We start from the raw sequence: 15,161 nt of genomic DNA on the forward strand, positions 1-15,161 counted from the left end.
TTCGTTCGCCTGCCTCTGGGTTTTAAAAGGAGCCAACAGTACCACATCAAAGTTGTCACCATTAAACCATCCAGACTGCTCATTCTCCCCTGCTTCAGTCCATGTGGCTTTCAGAGGGCTGATGTGCCTCCATTTTATCGCCTCAGTCACCCAACTCATGTGGGGTGAGGGTGGGGAGTGAGCTAAAAGATAGTTAGGTAAAAATAAGATGAAGATTTAATTAAAGTTCCTGAGTGCCTGCCAGATTTAATCTAATTCTCAAAGCAACTTTCCAACACCAACATTCTATTAGATCCACACACCAGAGGACACGGTGATGCAGCCACATCCTGGCCTTCTTTGCTTACGTCACTGCCCCTTCAGTATGCCTCATCCTGGTTTGGTTTGCACCCCAGGAAAGGCTTCATCTTCTCTCTGGGCATAATGCTTTTCCAACAGGGCACTGCTTTTGTTGTTGCTTCTTATTGCTGAAGGGGAGTGAAAGGAAGATACTAATCTAGATGCATGGCAAATATCTTACATTTGTTTCATCCCAGCCTGATTGTTGCCAGGCTTATGGTGTATGTTGGCAATTAGCTTTGTAGTGCTGTGTGTTAGGAACTGGGAATGACAAGTGGCACAATAGTAAGGGTGTTATTGAGTGAAAAAGGTGATCAGAATGTAGATGGAGGATTTTTAGAGTACGGTTTGATCATCCTCTTGATTCCATCATCCACATTCATTTTGAGTTCAGGTTAATGATGCTTGAAAGTTTTTTTTTAAATATAAGTCACCTTTGACTGGTTTCATTTTCTATCACTAATGTAAGTGATGGACTTTTTTTTCTTTGTTTTAAAATAATAGATGGAAGAAGGAATAGGGAACTAAAAGAGAAGCAGCATGTTGAAAATAGGGAAACATTAAAAAAGATAAGACATTAATTTTTTTTTCTCTAGCTCTTGCCTGAGGTTTGGAAAAATGAGGTATGAAAAATGTGTCATTCAGTGTCTTGAATATATTCTACTGTGGTCATGTCACTATAATTGGGGTAACAAAAAAAAATAATTTTTACCGTTTTACTGACTAAATTTCCTTTTGTTTATCTAAATGGCCTGCATTTTGTTATATATGCTTGGTGGAAAATAATGTGATTATTAGTTTGTACCATATATAATATTAAGAATACAATGTTGGTTTCATTTTAATGACCTTTCTTACTTAAAAAAGAAACAGCTCTATGGATATCCTTAAAATCCTTGAATTTTAATGTCTTTAGATTTGTGCTCATCTTTATGATATTTGATAAGTAATTATTTACAGACTTTATAGAGTTTTTAAGAAATTAGAGCTCCCATTTTAAGTTCAGTGTCTTCCAGGGCTGAAATGCCCCTGCCATTTGCAAGGATGAGTTTGGTGCAGGGCTGTTTCTGTCAGGCAGGGAATGGAGAAGTGGGTGTTGGGACTAGCAACCAAACTTCCTCTTCTTAGTGTTCTGTTCAAGTTTTTTCCAGCTTCTAGGGACCTTCTTTATAAGTGGATAAACTAAGGTGGTCAAGTTGGAAAAGTGTTCTCTAGATATTTGTCTTATAGACTCTGTTAATTTTGTCTGAATGTTAATCTTTAGTTTAAAACAATGATACCATAGATTTGGACTTGTTGAAACAATTTCAGTTTCTGTTCATGCTATTTCTATCCTTCTGTTTTTAATTCTGGTCTCATTTAATTTAGGTTTAGCTGTTTCTTTACAACTCTTACATGGAGACATTGAACAAATCAGAAGGGAATACTCATCAGTATTTTCTCATGGAGTATCCATCACCAGGAAGTTGGGTTTTTCTAATATTATTATGCCTGGTAAGTGACTCAGAATGAACCACATGATGAAATATGGCTGTTTTGTCTCCTTTTGGCACTTGAGAAAGTTTTCAAACTGTCAGCTTCAAAGAGTTCAAATGGGCTGTGCTGAAGAATAAATTGAAATACTTAATTCTTTTTTTTTTTAATCTTTACATTTTTTTCACATCAGGATGGATAACTTGTAGGGGCCATGCCTGCTTTTCATTATGACCATAATAAGAAGGAAAACTGAAGTTGAATTCAGAAAATATTTTACCCTTTGGTGGGAAGTATTATTGAAGTCACTTAGGGGAAATCCTTACAAGTTTTGATAAGAACATTTATTAAGCAATGGTTAGCCTTTCTTGGAGGATTTTCCACCAGAGGTATATATGTATGTACTAAGCAGCCATATGCAAATACCATATGTATTTTTAGTTCTATTTGTATATGTACATCAGATCTATATTAGCAACCAAAGGAGACTCCAAAGGAAAATCCCAAAAAGTGTTTCTGAGTGAAAATGGTAGAGATTAAGGAGATTCACACTATCAAAGTAAATGCCAAGTAATAGTCTTTCGTAGGGATCTGCATCCTACCCTACACAACCGAGCAAAAAAATAGAAAAACCAAACAGTCTCAAATTGTTGACAGTATTTTTAGAAACAAGATCCTTTAAGTCGCTGTTTAAATCCCATGTGTAAAAAGCGAACCATGAATATTGCTTCAGACGAGGCCCCTGTTACAGCTGTAAGACTTAGTGGTGGGCTTGTTATCCATAAAGACCTAACATGTTGCAGAAACTGACCGGCATTGATCGCTATGACATTTGATCTCCTGATGGAAGTCACTCACGCAGGGAGGGCTAAGAGAACGGCCTGGGAAGTTTCCTGAGATGACCTGACCCAGCTTAAAGACCCACTCTGCCTGAGCATCTCCTGTTTCTATTGTCAAAAATGACTGTTTATAGCACTGTTTACTTGATGGCATGTTATCCATTGGCTCTTGGAACCATTCATTATTTCCTTCAGTTGCTATAAATAGCTAGTATTTCCTCTTCAGCAGAAAAGAAAAAAATTTCATCCCACTGGGAAGCAAATTGATGGGTAAATCTAATATAAAAAACATATTTTAGAACAGAATGCAGCCAGCTGCTGGAAGAATTCCTCAGCTTGGTCTCCGAGCAGTATCATTGAGAAATGGAAAAAATATCAAGCAACATGACACTTCACTGGCTGAATAATTGTCTGGGATGTGCTGTGCTCACGCAGCTCTTGTCTGGCTTTAATGATGGAAATGAACTTACTGTGGAATCAGGCTTGCTTCTGTCCCTTCCCTGCACCACGTGATAATGGCAGGGTTGTGCTGACCAGGGACTCAATCTTCCCAGACACATGTCTGTAGTGCCTGAGACTGCAAGAGATTTTTTTTAAAGCACTTTCTTTTTCTTCCATTTTTTTCTTCTTCTTTGGCTTCTGAGTCTTACAAATTGGATGAAGAAAGGAGAGATGTGTGTATAAACTTAAACAGCTGAAAAGAAAGCAACTTTACAACTCAATGGAATGTTTTACATTGGCAAACATAACAGTCGTTGTTTTGTTTTTCTTTATTTTCAGAATTATGACTTGCCAATTAATTTTCATTCTCTCACTCGTGGCTTTGATGAAAATTTGAGCTGAGTTTTCAATGAGAAAAACGTATATGAACAGCATTTCTGATCCCAGTGTTGTACTGACAGTCTGCTAATGTGATGGTTTTTTTTTTTTTTTCTCTAGACTTGTCCTCCAGGGTTAATTTTGTGTTCTGATAGAGGTCAGGATGGGTGAGGCATGTGTTTATACCTACAGGACCTTCATTAACTTAGTCACTGCCTTTCTGCAGAATGAATTATCTGTGGTCCGGACACTAATGGGAACATACACACAACTTTTCTTGAGGGTCACAGAATGTCATCAATGCCAAACTCTTTTTGGAATGGGAAAAACATGGAAATAGAGATTCATCTCTTGGTCTGTCTTTTACACGGGTTGATCTCTGGAATATCATCTGGTATAAAGAGGCAACCTGCCCCTCTGTTTCTGCCTTGTCACGAAGTCCTCTGTTACTAAGGGTCGGTCATTCAGCACTTTATTTCTTAGCCTTACCGAATTTCCAAAGAAGAAAATTTTCCCTCTGTGAAGCTCCATTACTGCCACCTACAAACCAAATAACCCTGCAGAAAGTTCCATGGTCTGGTCTCTGAGCTTATGAGAGGGAGGGCGCTGAAAATGTTTCAATCAGTGCTCTCCAGTAGAAATACAATACAAGCCACAAATGTACCTTTAACTTTTCCAGTAACCACTTGGAAAAAAGGTAGGAAGAAAGAGATGAAATTAATTTTAACAGTATATTTTATTTAACCCAATGCATCCAAAATATCCTTTTAATACATAGTCCATATAAAAATTTTGTAATGAGTTGTTTTACACTATTTCACCTTAAGTCTTTGAAGGCTGGTAACTGTTATACTTTACAGCACATCTCTTTTCAGCCAAGTCCCATTTCAAGGACTCAGTTGCCACGTGTAGCAGTGGTTACAGGATTGAATAGCCAAGCTCTAATGTCTTAACAGACTGTACAAGCAGAGCTTGAACCTTTGCTGAATATCAGGAAGGAGTAATTTTCCACCCCCCAGACGTTTTGGAACAAAGTCGGCTGATGTGTCAGGCATGTCATGGGCGATCAGGCCATGCCCTCCTCCCACTGTAAGGGTCCACTCTTATTCTGAGTTTATGGAGTCATCCTGGTCTCCATACTTTATCTTCCCTACCTGTACGCACTCTCCTGGAGACTCATTCTCGTGTGTGTGTGTGTGTGTGTGTGTGTACGTGTGTGTGTGTGTTTTAGTCACTTAGTCATGTCCGACTCTTTGCAACCCCATGGACTGTAGCCCACCAGGCTCCTCTGTCCATGGATTCTCACATATCAACCAGTAAAACTATCCCTGTTTGTTGTGTGTGTGTGCTCAGTGGCTCAGTTGCATCCAACTCTTTGCGACCCCATGGACTGTAGCCCACCTGGCTCTTCTGTCCATGAGATTCTCCAGGCAAGAATACTGGAGTGGGTTGCCATTTCCTCCTCCAGGGGATCTTCCTGACCTAGGGATCAAACCCACATCTCCTGTGTCTCTTGCATTGCTAGGTGGATTCTTTACCACTGAGCCACTCTAATTAATACCTTCCAGTGCATTCAATTTTAGTACATCTTTAAAGTTCTTAATCCTACAAGGAATTATGGGGAAGTCGTAGAATGATGGGGCCATGAAGGGTTGAGATTTGGAGACTAAAAGACCTTGTTAAAAATTATTAATAGAGCCTATGTTTCAAATGGTTGCCAGCAATAGTAGCTGTGATAGTGACTTCAAGATTTACGTTTATTTTCCAAGTGTCTTCAAGAGTAAGCCTCCTTTTTGTTTTTAGGCAATAGTTCAGGTAAGTCAAACTTCTATTTGGTCAAAGTTGACTAGATAATGATTTATAAGACTTGGGAATGAAAAATGTTGTAGGTATGTTTGCCTCCCATTTAAAAAGATATATAGTTTTATTCTTTTAAATATATATATATATATATATATATATATTATTAGTATTATTTACCACTTACTGGAAGAGATATGTACATCACCAGATGGAATTGCCTCAAATAATCATTCTTTTAGAGAAAGAGGTGGGAACCTACTTGACTTGGTCTTCTCTAAAAAATATATCCTAAATCTAACTAAAATTCACCACCTCCCAGGCAAAGTCATGGACCTCTGCATCACACAGTTGCAACTGGCCTGTTTAAATCTGAACCCCCTGATCATGCCCTTACCAAGGGGACGGTGGTCTCTTAACCAATGAATGCCACAGTGACCAAGGAGAGAGAGAGGCTAAGAGTCTATAGTGTCACCCTAAGGGTGGATCCCCGCCCAAGTTCACACTGGGGGAGAGGCTGGTGCCCCCAGATTAGGAAGCTGACATGCCTCACTGCCCGTGGGTGTAGGACTTTCCCCAACTGCTACTATCAGAGATGCGTGTGTTGTCCTAGAGTGTAAAGGGCACCCTGTTCCTGCTCCTTTTTCTCTGCACTGCTGCCTGGAAAGCCCCTCATGACTGCTGTTGCTCATTTGCCAGTGTTTGTTTGATAGTCATAAAAAAAAATTAATTTCCTCCAATATTGTAAAATAATTAGCTTCCAATTAAAATAAATAAATTTAAATTAAAAAAATTAAAAATCTACCCCCTCAAAATTTCAACACCTCAGAGTACTCTTTTAAAATAAAACAGAAACAAGAACACCAGCTATGTTTTACTCAAGCATACTGCATGAGAGAAATCCAAAGTTAATTTTTCATCTCATGCATAAATTTTCCATGTATGTGGTTTGCTTTGATTTCAATTACCTGGGAAGCTTGCCCTTGCCCCTTGCTCTGTCCCCTCCTTGAAGATGTCCTGAGGTGACGGAAGTTTAAGTGTGCATGGCATATTGTATTCATTTCCTATGACTGCTGTAACAGATCAGCACAAATGGAGTGGCTTAAAACAATGCAAATGGACTACAGTTCTGGGCGTGAGAAATTTGCACGGGTCTTTCTGGGCTAATATCCCAGTATTAGCAGGGCTGTATTTCTTCTGATGATTCTGAAGGAGAATCCATTTCCTTGCCGTTTCTAGCTCCTGGAGGTGGCCTGTACTCCTTGGCTCATGGCCCCACATCATTCAACCTCTGATTCGCTCATCGTATCTCCTTCTCTGACTCTGACTTTTTGCCTCCCTCTTATAAGGATCTTTGAAATTAAATTGAGCCCATTCTCATAATCAAAGAAAATTTTCCCATCATAAGAGTCTCAACTTAATCATGTCTGTAAAACCCCTTTTGTCATGTAAGGTAACCTATTCACAGGTTCATGGGATTAGGACCTGGACATCTTTGGGGAGGTAAGGAAGTGCCTGCTACACACACAAAGGGCTATCCGGCTCAGCTACATGTCCAGTGCATGAATTTCTTCCTCGGGTCCCGGGGGATGGTTTCCTGGCTGTACTTGAGTACTTAAATGGCCAAGATCACATCATCACATCTCATGTCATCTCTCAAAATGACTTCCTTCATGTTGAACTCGTTTCCTTTTACCTTCTATCCACTGGGTTGAGTTTTTCTGCTTGTAACCTCAACATTTCAAAGCTCAGTTAACTTCTTGTCACCCTCATCTCTCCACTGATGAGTGCCTTCTCTGTATTGTTTATGGTCTGAAGCATACATGTTCTGTCTCGTTCCTAGAAATGAAATCATTGCTTAACAACAGGTCTGGCCAATTAGGGTGGGACTAATATCTCCCTTGTTTAGGGCATTGGTTTTTTGGAGGCAAAGGCTGAATTGCGCTAGTTTATTTGATGAATGTTCTTACCTGTTGAATTACATTTTCATGGGTAAACAGAGATACTGGTAATACATTGGACATGTTTCTTAACATGTTTCTTAATCTCTGTACTTCAGTTTCCTTATCTGTAAAATGGAAATAATAGGACCTTGTTATAAGGTTTATGTGAGGATTTAATGAGATATTCTACTTACAGCACTTGGCAAAGTACCTGACTACTGTGTAACTATCTACTACTAAGCACCATCATCATAATCTAAGTTCACAAAAATCCTATAGTCATTTACATATAGTCTTTTGTTTTTAAGAAGTATGGAAGCTTTTATTTTCCAGCTTCAAAAGTGACAGTAATTGTCTAGCACAGAAGAGGCACTGGATAGTCCCTATGGCTGGGGACAGTGTTTTACTTGGTGTGATGAGCTCGTCCTCTGTGACTTTATCCAAGGCATTCATAGGACAGAATCAAGGTTTACAGAACTGATAAAAGCCTGTTGCCCATTGAGGATAAGCCACAAATCAACCCCATTGATTGTAGTTACTGAACTCTTTTTGAATTTGTTCCTACTGCTGTGGCCTTATCTTTATCTTGTCTACAGTGATATTTTGAAGGCTTCCCAGCGAAACAGGGCCTGTGAAACAGAGGAAAGTGTCAAGCACGTCAAATTTACAGAGTAATAAATTTAAGAGGTGCAAGGTGTTAATAAACATTGTCAGGCAAGTAGCTTTTCATGATTGGTGCTATGACTCCATTTCATACTCACCTTATGATTTCTCTCTTAATTACCCAGGATTTGCTTTCTCAACATCATTTGGGCTTATTAGTTTCCTTTAGGTTGGCTTTCTCTAGAGTCAACCTCAAGTGTATTGACTTTAATTAACACTTGTTTCAACTTTATCCTTCGACATATTTTGGCAAAACATGGCACCTTGCAGTATTAGAACACAGCAAGCTATGGATTCCTGAGGGGGGTGGATGCATGTAGAATGTCATCCAGGAGAAATGTTCTTGTCATGTTTTCTCTTTTCAGAGAAATCTTACTTCAGTCTAAAAACTTTGCGAAATAAAAATTTTAAAAGAAGTTTGGGGGAAGATAAAGAGGGTTTCAGGGACAGTTGCAGTTAAAGAACAGAAAAGTACAATGTGTGTATAAGGTGTTTTTATTTATGAATGTGTTGTATTCTAGAAATTCTACAGAAAAGGAAACAACAAAGCAGCCTTGTCCCTGCTACTGGCTCTCCCACCCCTACCCCTGCCTTTACCACCTTCCACTTGAGTGACACAGACACGTGAGGCCCAAGGTTTATCTTGCCCTGTCTAGACTAATGTCACAGACAGGAGACAGTGGCAGGGAAAGTTGGTATCCAGATCTCCTTATTCCAGTCTTCCCGAGACCCTACATTCTTTAGGCTTATTTGAACTCAGAAGAGAGAGAAGAATCCAGCTCAGTTATAAGCTAACCCAGCTGCAGGGGTCCATTTGGGAAGCAAAGGCTTTGGAAAGACAGCCTTGCTTCCACAGATGTCTCATCCTCTTAGTGAGGGCTTCTCTCATGGGACAGCCCCTCTGCCTCAGTCAGCACCCTGTCCCCTTCTCTGTCTCACTTTGATCCATAGCTCTTAGCATTATTCAGGGTGCTCTGTGTTTTACTTCTTTGTTCAAAATCTTTTCCTACTAGACTCTAAGCTCTGCTGCGAAGGCATTTTTGCTTTGTCCTTTGCTGAGTCTGCTGGACTTAAGATAACGTCTGACACATAGTAGGTGCTCACAGTCTATTTGCTAAATGAATACATGGAGAAAGAATTTCGTGGCCCTGGTGGTATTTTACTCTCCCTCCATCCCTGTTCCTCTGCAGGGCCCAGCCTGCACACAGCAAGAAACAGGTTGTCTTGCAGACCTTCCTCTCTCCACTTTGCTTAAGCCAGAATTACTGGCCCTGCCAATAGATGAATATTGGAAGTCCCCCTCCCAAGAAACACTTAACTCTTCATTTCCAGGACAGTTAATCCCCATGTGGTTTGGACAGGCTGATCACTCATTATGAGAAATTTCTAAGGTAAAAGCCCCTGTAGCTGCACTTCCCATTAATCAGTGTGTGTTTTATAGGCTGTGTGTCACCTCAACCACTCATCACGTGTCACCTACTCCAGAAGCAAAGGAATTTTCCTACTGTTGTGTGTGTGGGGGGGTGTGTTCTAAAGTACCTTGATTTTTGTATTGTTTTTTTACCTGGCAAATCTGTTCATGGGAACAGTATTGTCAAGAATTTCCCCTCAGACAGTTGTTGAAATAGCACATGTGCAGACCATTAGCACTGCAGGCCTGTTTTGAGTTGAAACTGGTGAATTTGGAAGACATAGTTTGTGAGCTTATTTATTCTGCATTGGAATTGTTAAAATAAATAGTGTTGAGAATGTATGTGTGTATGTATGAATATATATATATAAATATATAGAAACTTAATGATATATAGTAATTAAATGAATCAGGTTATAAAACTGTAGAGAATTTGTGAAATTTGTGGGGTAATATTTTCCTAATTTTTTAAAAAATTGAGATGGTTAAACAAGGAAACTTTCAGAGCATGCAAATGTGTGTGTTGAAATATGTTGCTTTTCTCCTGGAGTTCCAAGTTCATTGCCTTCTCAAGTTGGTTGTAGGAGCTATGTGAGAGAACTAAGAAATTCATAAGACAGAGACCACTATATCAGTTGTTTCCATTAATGTATTCCTTACATACATTTTCTAAAGAGGGCGTGAGATTTCATCTTTTTTAGAACTTATTCAGTGTCTCCCTTTTGTGGCCCATCTGTTTCCTGGTCAGGCAAAGTCATTTGCAAATGATGCTCTATTAAAAGTCCCCCTTTGTGGAGGAAGGTGGCCATGCACACTGGTATTCCCCCATAGTTTTGAAAGCGAGGGTACTTTCTTACATACATTTTGGTCAGGAAGTTTGATAAATTTCCCAAATGTGGGTACATTTGTGTGGTTATTGTTCCTTCTGGTGATTTGCTTTCTTAGGGAGAGGTTTTTTTTGTTTTTTTTTTTTAATTAGAACAAAGCAGTATTGCTTTTGAGTGTTCAAATGTTTGGAAGCGGTGTTAAGTAAAAGTACATTCAACCTTGCTGACCTCGCCAGTATTTACCTTCAAAAACTTTCTAGTCACACGTTGTTGACTTACTTCTCATGTCCATATCCACTTATTGCCTACCCTTAATTTAATTCTTACAGGAGAAATAAAAGCAGGTTGTCAAGCATGTTTGCCTCTCTTTGCTAGTTGGCATACAATTTCTATTTTTTTTTCTTGCAGTAGTAAGAAAGCGGTAAAATGAAAAGCATTCAAGTTTCATAAATAGCCAATGGAGAAAAAACAATAGATGATATGTGTGTACATAGACTAGGTCAGTTTGAATCCAGGGCCTTTCTCATTTGTTTTATAGCTTGGTGGCAAGAAATATTAAGCCAAATGTCTCTGTATGACTGAATTATTCTACATCTGTGTTTGTAAAGCACTAATCTGGATTCTTCCAGGGGTGAGATCATTTCGTCCATGAAATTTAGAAGATTGAAATTGTAACTGTACCCTTTGCAGTCCTATCATTTTCTTCCACTTAAGTATTTCTTCTTCTCTAAGTGCCTTGACTATAAAGTATTGAGACTAGTTGCTTTGAACCACCCCTGCTCAGCTGTCATTCTGTAATCACACCTCATAAATGAAATGAAGGAAATATTGAAAAATGGTGAAACTTAACAGCACCTTTCTACCCAGGTCCTTTATTTCCCTCCTAAATGTAAGTTTTCAGTATTGCTAATTTCAAGCTAGCAGAGGCTGGCCTTTGCTTTCCTTGGATGTTGGCAGTAAGGGTGAGGATCTTATTATAGAAGTATAAATATTGTATGTTGTATGCTCTAACACTATTTTTTATGAACTAAACTTTTCCTTGATAGAGCACTCTATTATACTTCCTACTATATATATAATGCTGTTTCAATTTTCTTCTCCTGCTAGGTGAAATGCGGAATGATTTATATATCACTATAGAAAGGGGAGAATTTGAGAAAGGAGGAAAGAGTGTGGCCAGAAACGTGGAAGTTACGATGTTCATTGTAGAGAGTAGTGGCCAGACCCTGAAGGTACGTTAATGCTGAATTCTTTTTGGTAAAACAATTTCACATCCTTGCCTTGGGTTCATCTTTAGTGCGATCAGTTAACTTATGATTTGCAGTATTTTCAATCTTATTTTTCTTCTCCACCCCTGTGTAGTTTGTTTGTTTGTTTGTTTTTAATCATGAAAAGAGGGGAAATAAGCTTTCGTTTGTTTAATTAATTGTGTCAAAAACATCCTCATAGCAGTTACTCCTTAAATGCGGCATTTTTATCCCATTTCATTTTTTTCCCTTTCATCTGTTATAGTTTTGGAGAGGTATACTTTTTCTTTGTGGAGTTGGGTTTTTTTTTTAGTTGCTCAGTCATGTCTGACTCTTTGCGACCCCATGGACTGTAGCTCTCCAGGCTCTTCTGTCCATGGGATTCTCCAGGCAAGAATACTGGAATGGGTGGCCATCTCCTTCTCCAGGAGATCTTCCCTAGCCAGGGATTGAACCCAGGTTTCCCACATTGCAGGCATTCTTTAGTGTCTGAGCCCATATTTAATCCTACATATTTTCATTATGACCAAAATAGGACGTGGAGATTAGAGTATTGCTAATCGGGGTGATCATATCAGATTCCTTTGTGGAAGAAGTATTTCATGGGAGCCCCGGGGCTTACTGAGTTTTATAGGAAGGCACAGAAGGCTTTTGGCTGTGGCTGGTTGAGAATTTTGCTTTGTAGTTGACTCCAAGTTGGGCACGCAGTTGCTCAGCTAGCATGTGTCACCGAGGTCCACCTTTGAGCAATTAGGCCTGGGAGACCAGCCTCAGGATGAACCAAACACAGCCTGCCCGCAGAAGCAGGTGCAGAACAGCCCCGAAGAGGACTGAGGAAGTAATTTCACATTAAGTGCTGTTTTGGGAGCACACAGACACAGCAAAGCAATTGTTCTGCTCCTTCCAAAATCATCTTGAAATGAAGCTGTCTTTAACCTGCATGTTTCCTTTGTCAGGATTTTATATCCTTCGGCTCTGGAGAGCCACCGGCTAGCGAGTACCACTCCTTTGTGCTTTATCATAACAACAGCCCCAGGTGGTCCGAGCTGCTGAAACTTCCTATCCCTGTGGATAAATTCAGGGGTGCACACATCCGCTTCGAGTTTCGGCATTGTTCCAGTAAGTGGATGGAGTGTCTCCGTGGCCTTGTTATGTTGGGTACTGCTTACTAAGCTGAAACAACAGTGTGGCATAGTCTGTAGAAAGTGTGTCACAAACCAGAGACCTCCATGAGAAAGAAATGGAGGTGAATGGAATCCTGGGAGGTAAATGGTGCCATTCTCAAAAAACCCATAACCTCTATGGAAAGAGATGAAAAAGAACGAGGAAAAAAAGTAGCTGTAGAAATCTACAAGGTTTTTCGTAAGGTGATCACTTTCATAAAAATCAGTTCATCACTTTCACAGCCTAGGAAGACTATACAGAAAGAGGAGATGCGTTATTAAAGGCCTGACAGGCTTGTGTGGTCTTAGGCACCCCTGACCCATGTGCTATCTTTTCAGCCAGGAGCTGATCCAGCCCTTAGACAGCTCAAGGGAACCCTCGGGAACTTTCCTAGGCATGTGAAGTTACCAGGAAAGCCTCTGATTGGCTCAGATTCATATTTGATTTGTATATATCTATATCACTGTGCATTCTCAAACATGATTGGCACTTTACAGGAATAGCAAGGAGGCCAGAATGAGCAAGTGAGAGAGTTGGAGGTGAGAACCAGAGAGGGAGCAGCAGAACCAGATCCTCTGTTGTGTTTTAGGGCATGGGAAGGAGGACTTCGGACTTTATTTGGAGTGATAAAGAAGCATTAGAGGTTTTAGATTGACGTTAAGTCTGCCCACTGTATGGATGATAGATTGTAGGTGGGCCAGATGGGAACAGAAAAGCCATTCAGGAGTCTTTTGCAGAATTCCAAGTACGAGATTTAAGTGGTTTGATTCTTTTATACAGATTTATTGACAGATTGGATGTGAAGGGAGGAGAAAATTCAAGGTTGATCTCAAGATTTTGGCCTCAGAGTGAAGGGGTCATTTAATGAAGTGGGGAAGACAACAGGAAGAATCTGTTTGGAGAGAAAAAATCAAACATTCCATTTAAAATATGCTAAGTCTGAGAAGTCTATTAGATATTCAAGACATCAAGTAGACAGTTGAATGAGATCCAAGCTGGAGACTTAAACTTGATAATGAGAACATGTAGTTCATTGGTGTGCTGTAAATATTTAACCAGCACTCAGAGTGATGGAGAGGGGAGGAGAAGCCCTAAATTATAGCATTTGCTGATTTCCATGGGGTAAATACTCCCACCATGGTCAGTTTCAAGCTGCCAACATGACATCACTGATCTTGTAGTTGAGGGAAGATACATATTGTCAGTTCTTATGAACCAGTACAGGTTAGCTCCAGCATATCACAGATATCTGTGGTTTTCAAAGCCATGAGACTGGACGAGATGTCTACGTAAAAAGTTTAGATAGCAAAGGGAAGTCCAAGGATGGATCCTTGGGTCATTGACACATTTAGATTTGGGGAGAGTGAGAAGTAGTCATTAAGTAGATTAAAAAGGAATAGCCAGTGAGGTTGAAGGAGAATCAAGGAAAAATGGAACCTAGGAGACTAAATGAAGAAAGCTTTTCATAAGGGGATTGATCATGTGTCAGGTGCCAGTGATAAATAAAATAAGGACCAAGAAATGATCTCCTGATTTGGCATCATGGAAGTCATTGAACCTGACAGGTGGTTCTCTTGGATTTGTGGAGTTGAAAGCTGACTGGAGTCAGAGTAAGATGGAGAAAAGGAAGGACAGGCAGTGAGTACAGACAGATCTTTTAAGAAGCTTTGCTATAAGGAATACTGGTAAGCAGAGATGTGAGATAGTTGCTATAGAACAAGTAGGTCATAGGAAGTTTTTGCTGTTGTTTGGTTTTTTAAATGGAACTTTTAAAGTATGTTTGTTTGGGAGAAATCATTCAGTAGAGAGGAAAACCTGATGATGTAGAGAGTGGGGACACCTGTAGGAGCAGTGTCCTTGAGTTGGGGAAGGAGCACAGGACCTAGGACTCAAGGATAAAAATTAGCCTTGGGTGGGAGCGTGGGCAGTTCTGGGCTAGGAGGGCAGATGCAGGCGAGTGATAGGTGGATGCGAGGGTGTGAGGGAGTTCTCTCTCCATGAGCTGAAAGTGAAAGTATCAAGGTATTGGAGGCTTCAGAGACAAGGAGAATGGATGAAATTATTGTCTAGAAAAGTAGAGGAGTGTGCTGATTAGGTAAACGAAAGTTTGCCTATCCCAGGATAACTTTTGTAGTTCAGTTCAGTTCAGTTCAGTCACTTAGTCGTGTCTGACTCTTTGCGACCCCATGAATCGCAGCACGCCAGGCCTCCCTGTCCATCACCATCTCCCAGAGTTCACTCAAATTCATGTCCATCGAGTCGGTGATGCCATCCAGCCATCTCATCCTCTGCCGTCCCCTTTTCCTCCTGCCCCCAATCCCTCCCAGCATCAGAGTCTTTTCCAATGAGTCAACTCTTTGCATGAGGTGGCCAAAGTACTATTAGTGTGCGCTAATTAAGCTTAGGTTAGGCATAGAATAAGCCACAAATTGGATTCTGCCAAGGTATAGTGTTATGAGTGGACATGTGGAAGGGGGAGTGTTGAGGGTATTTTCACTGAGGTGATTAGAATGATGGGCCATAGAAATGGGAGGTGGGAGTGAAGGGGTAAGTAGTGGTTAGTCGATATATTGGAGGTCCCAGGGGGCAGAATTGTTCAAGTTGAGCTACAAGAAGAAACATATTGGAAAGTCAAG

The 15,161-nt window shown here is 40.1% G+C and overlaps 1 protein-coding gene across 3 annotated transcripts in view; it reads left to right on the forward strand.

Moving 5' to 3' along the window:
• Positions 1 to 15,161, forward strand: part of DOCK4 (dedicator of cytokinesis 4) — a 477,852-nt gene that overhangs the window by 281,746 nt on the left and 180,945 nt on the right. For all 3 annotated transcript variants that reach the window (XM_070787253.1, XM_070787255.1, XM_070787254.1), the window contains exons 13-15: positions 1,708 to 1,833; positions 11,222 to 11,346; positions 12,318 to 12,480. In XM_070787253.1, coding sequence (XP_070643354.1) covers positions 1,708 to 1,833; positions 11,222 to 11,346; positions 12,318 to 12,480 — 414 coding nt within the window. The remainder of the gene's footprint in view (positions 1 to 1,707; positions 1,834 to 11,221; positions 11,347 to 12,317; positions 12,481 to 15,161) is intronic.

Source organism: Bos indicus, chromosome 4, assembly GCF_029378745.1.
Source record: "Bos indicus isolate NIAB-ARS_2022 breed Sahiwal x Tharparkar chromosome 4, NIAB-ARS_B.indTharparkar_mat_pri_1.0, whole genome shotgun sequence".
NCBI classification, from domain to species: domain Eukaryota; kingdom Metazoa; phylum Chordata; class Mammalia; order Artiodactyla; family Bovidae; genus Bos; species Bos indicus.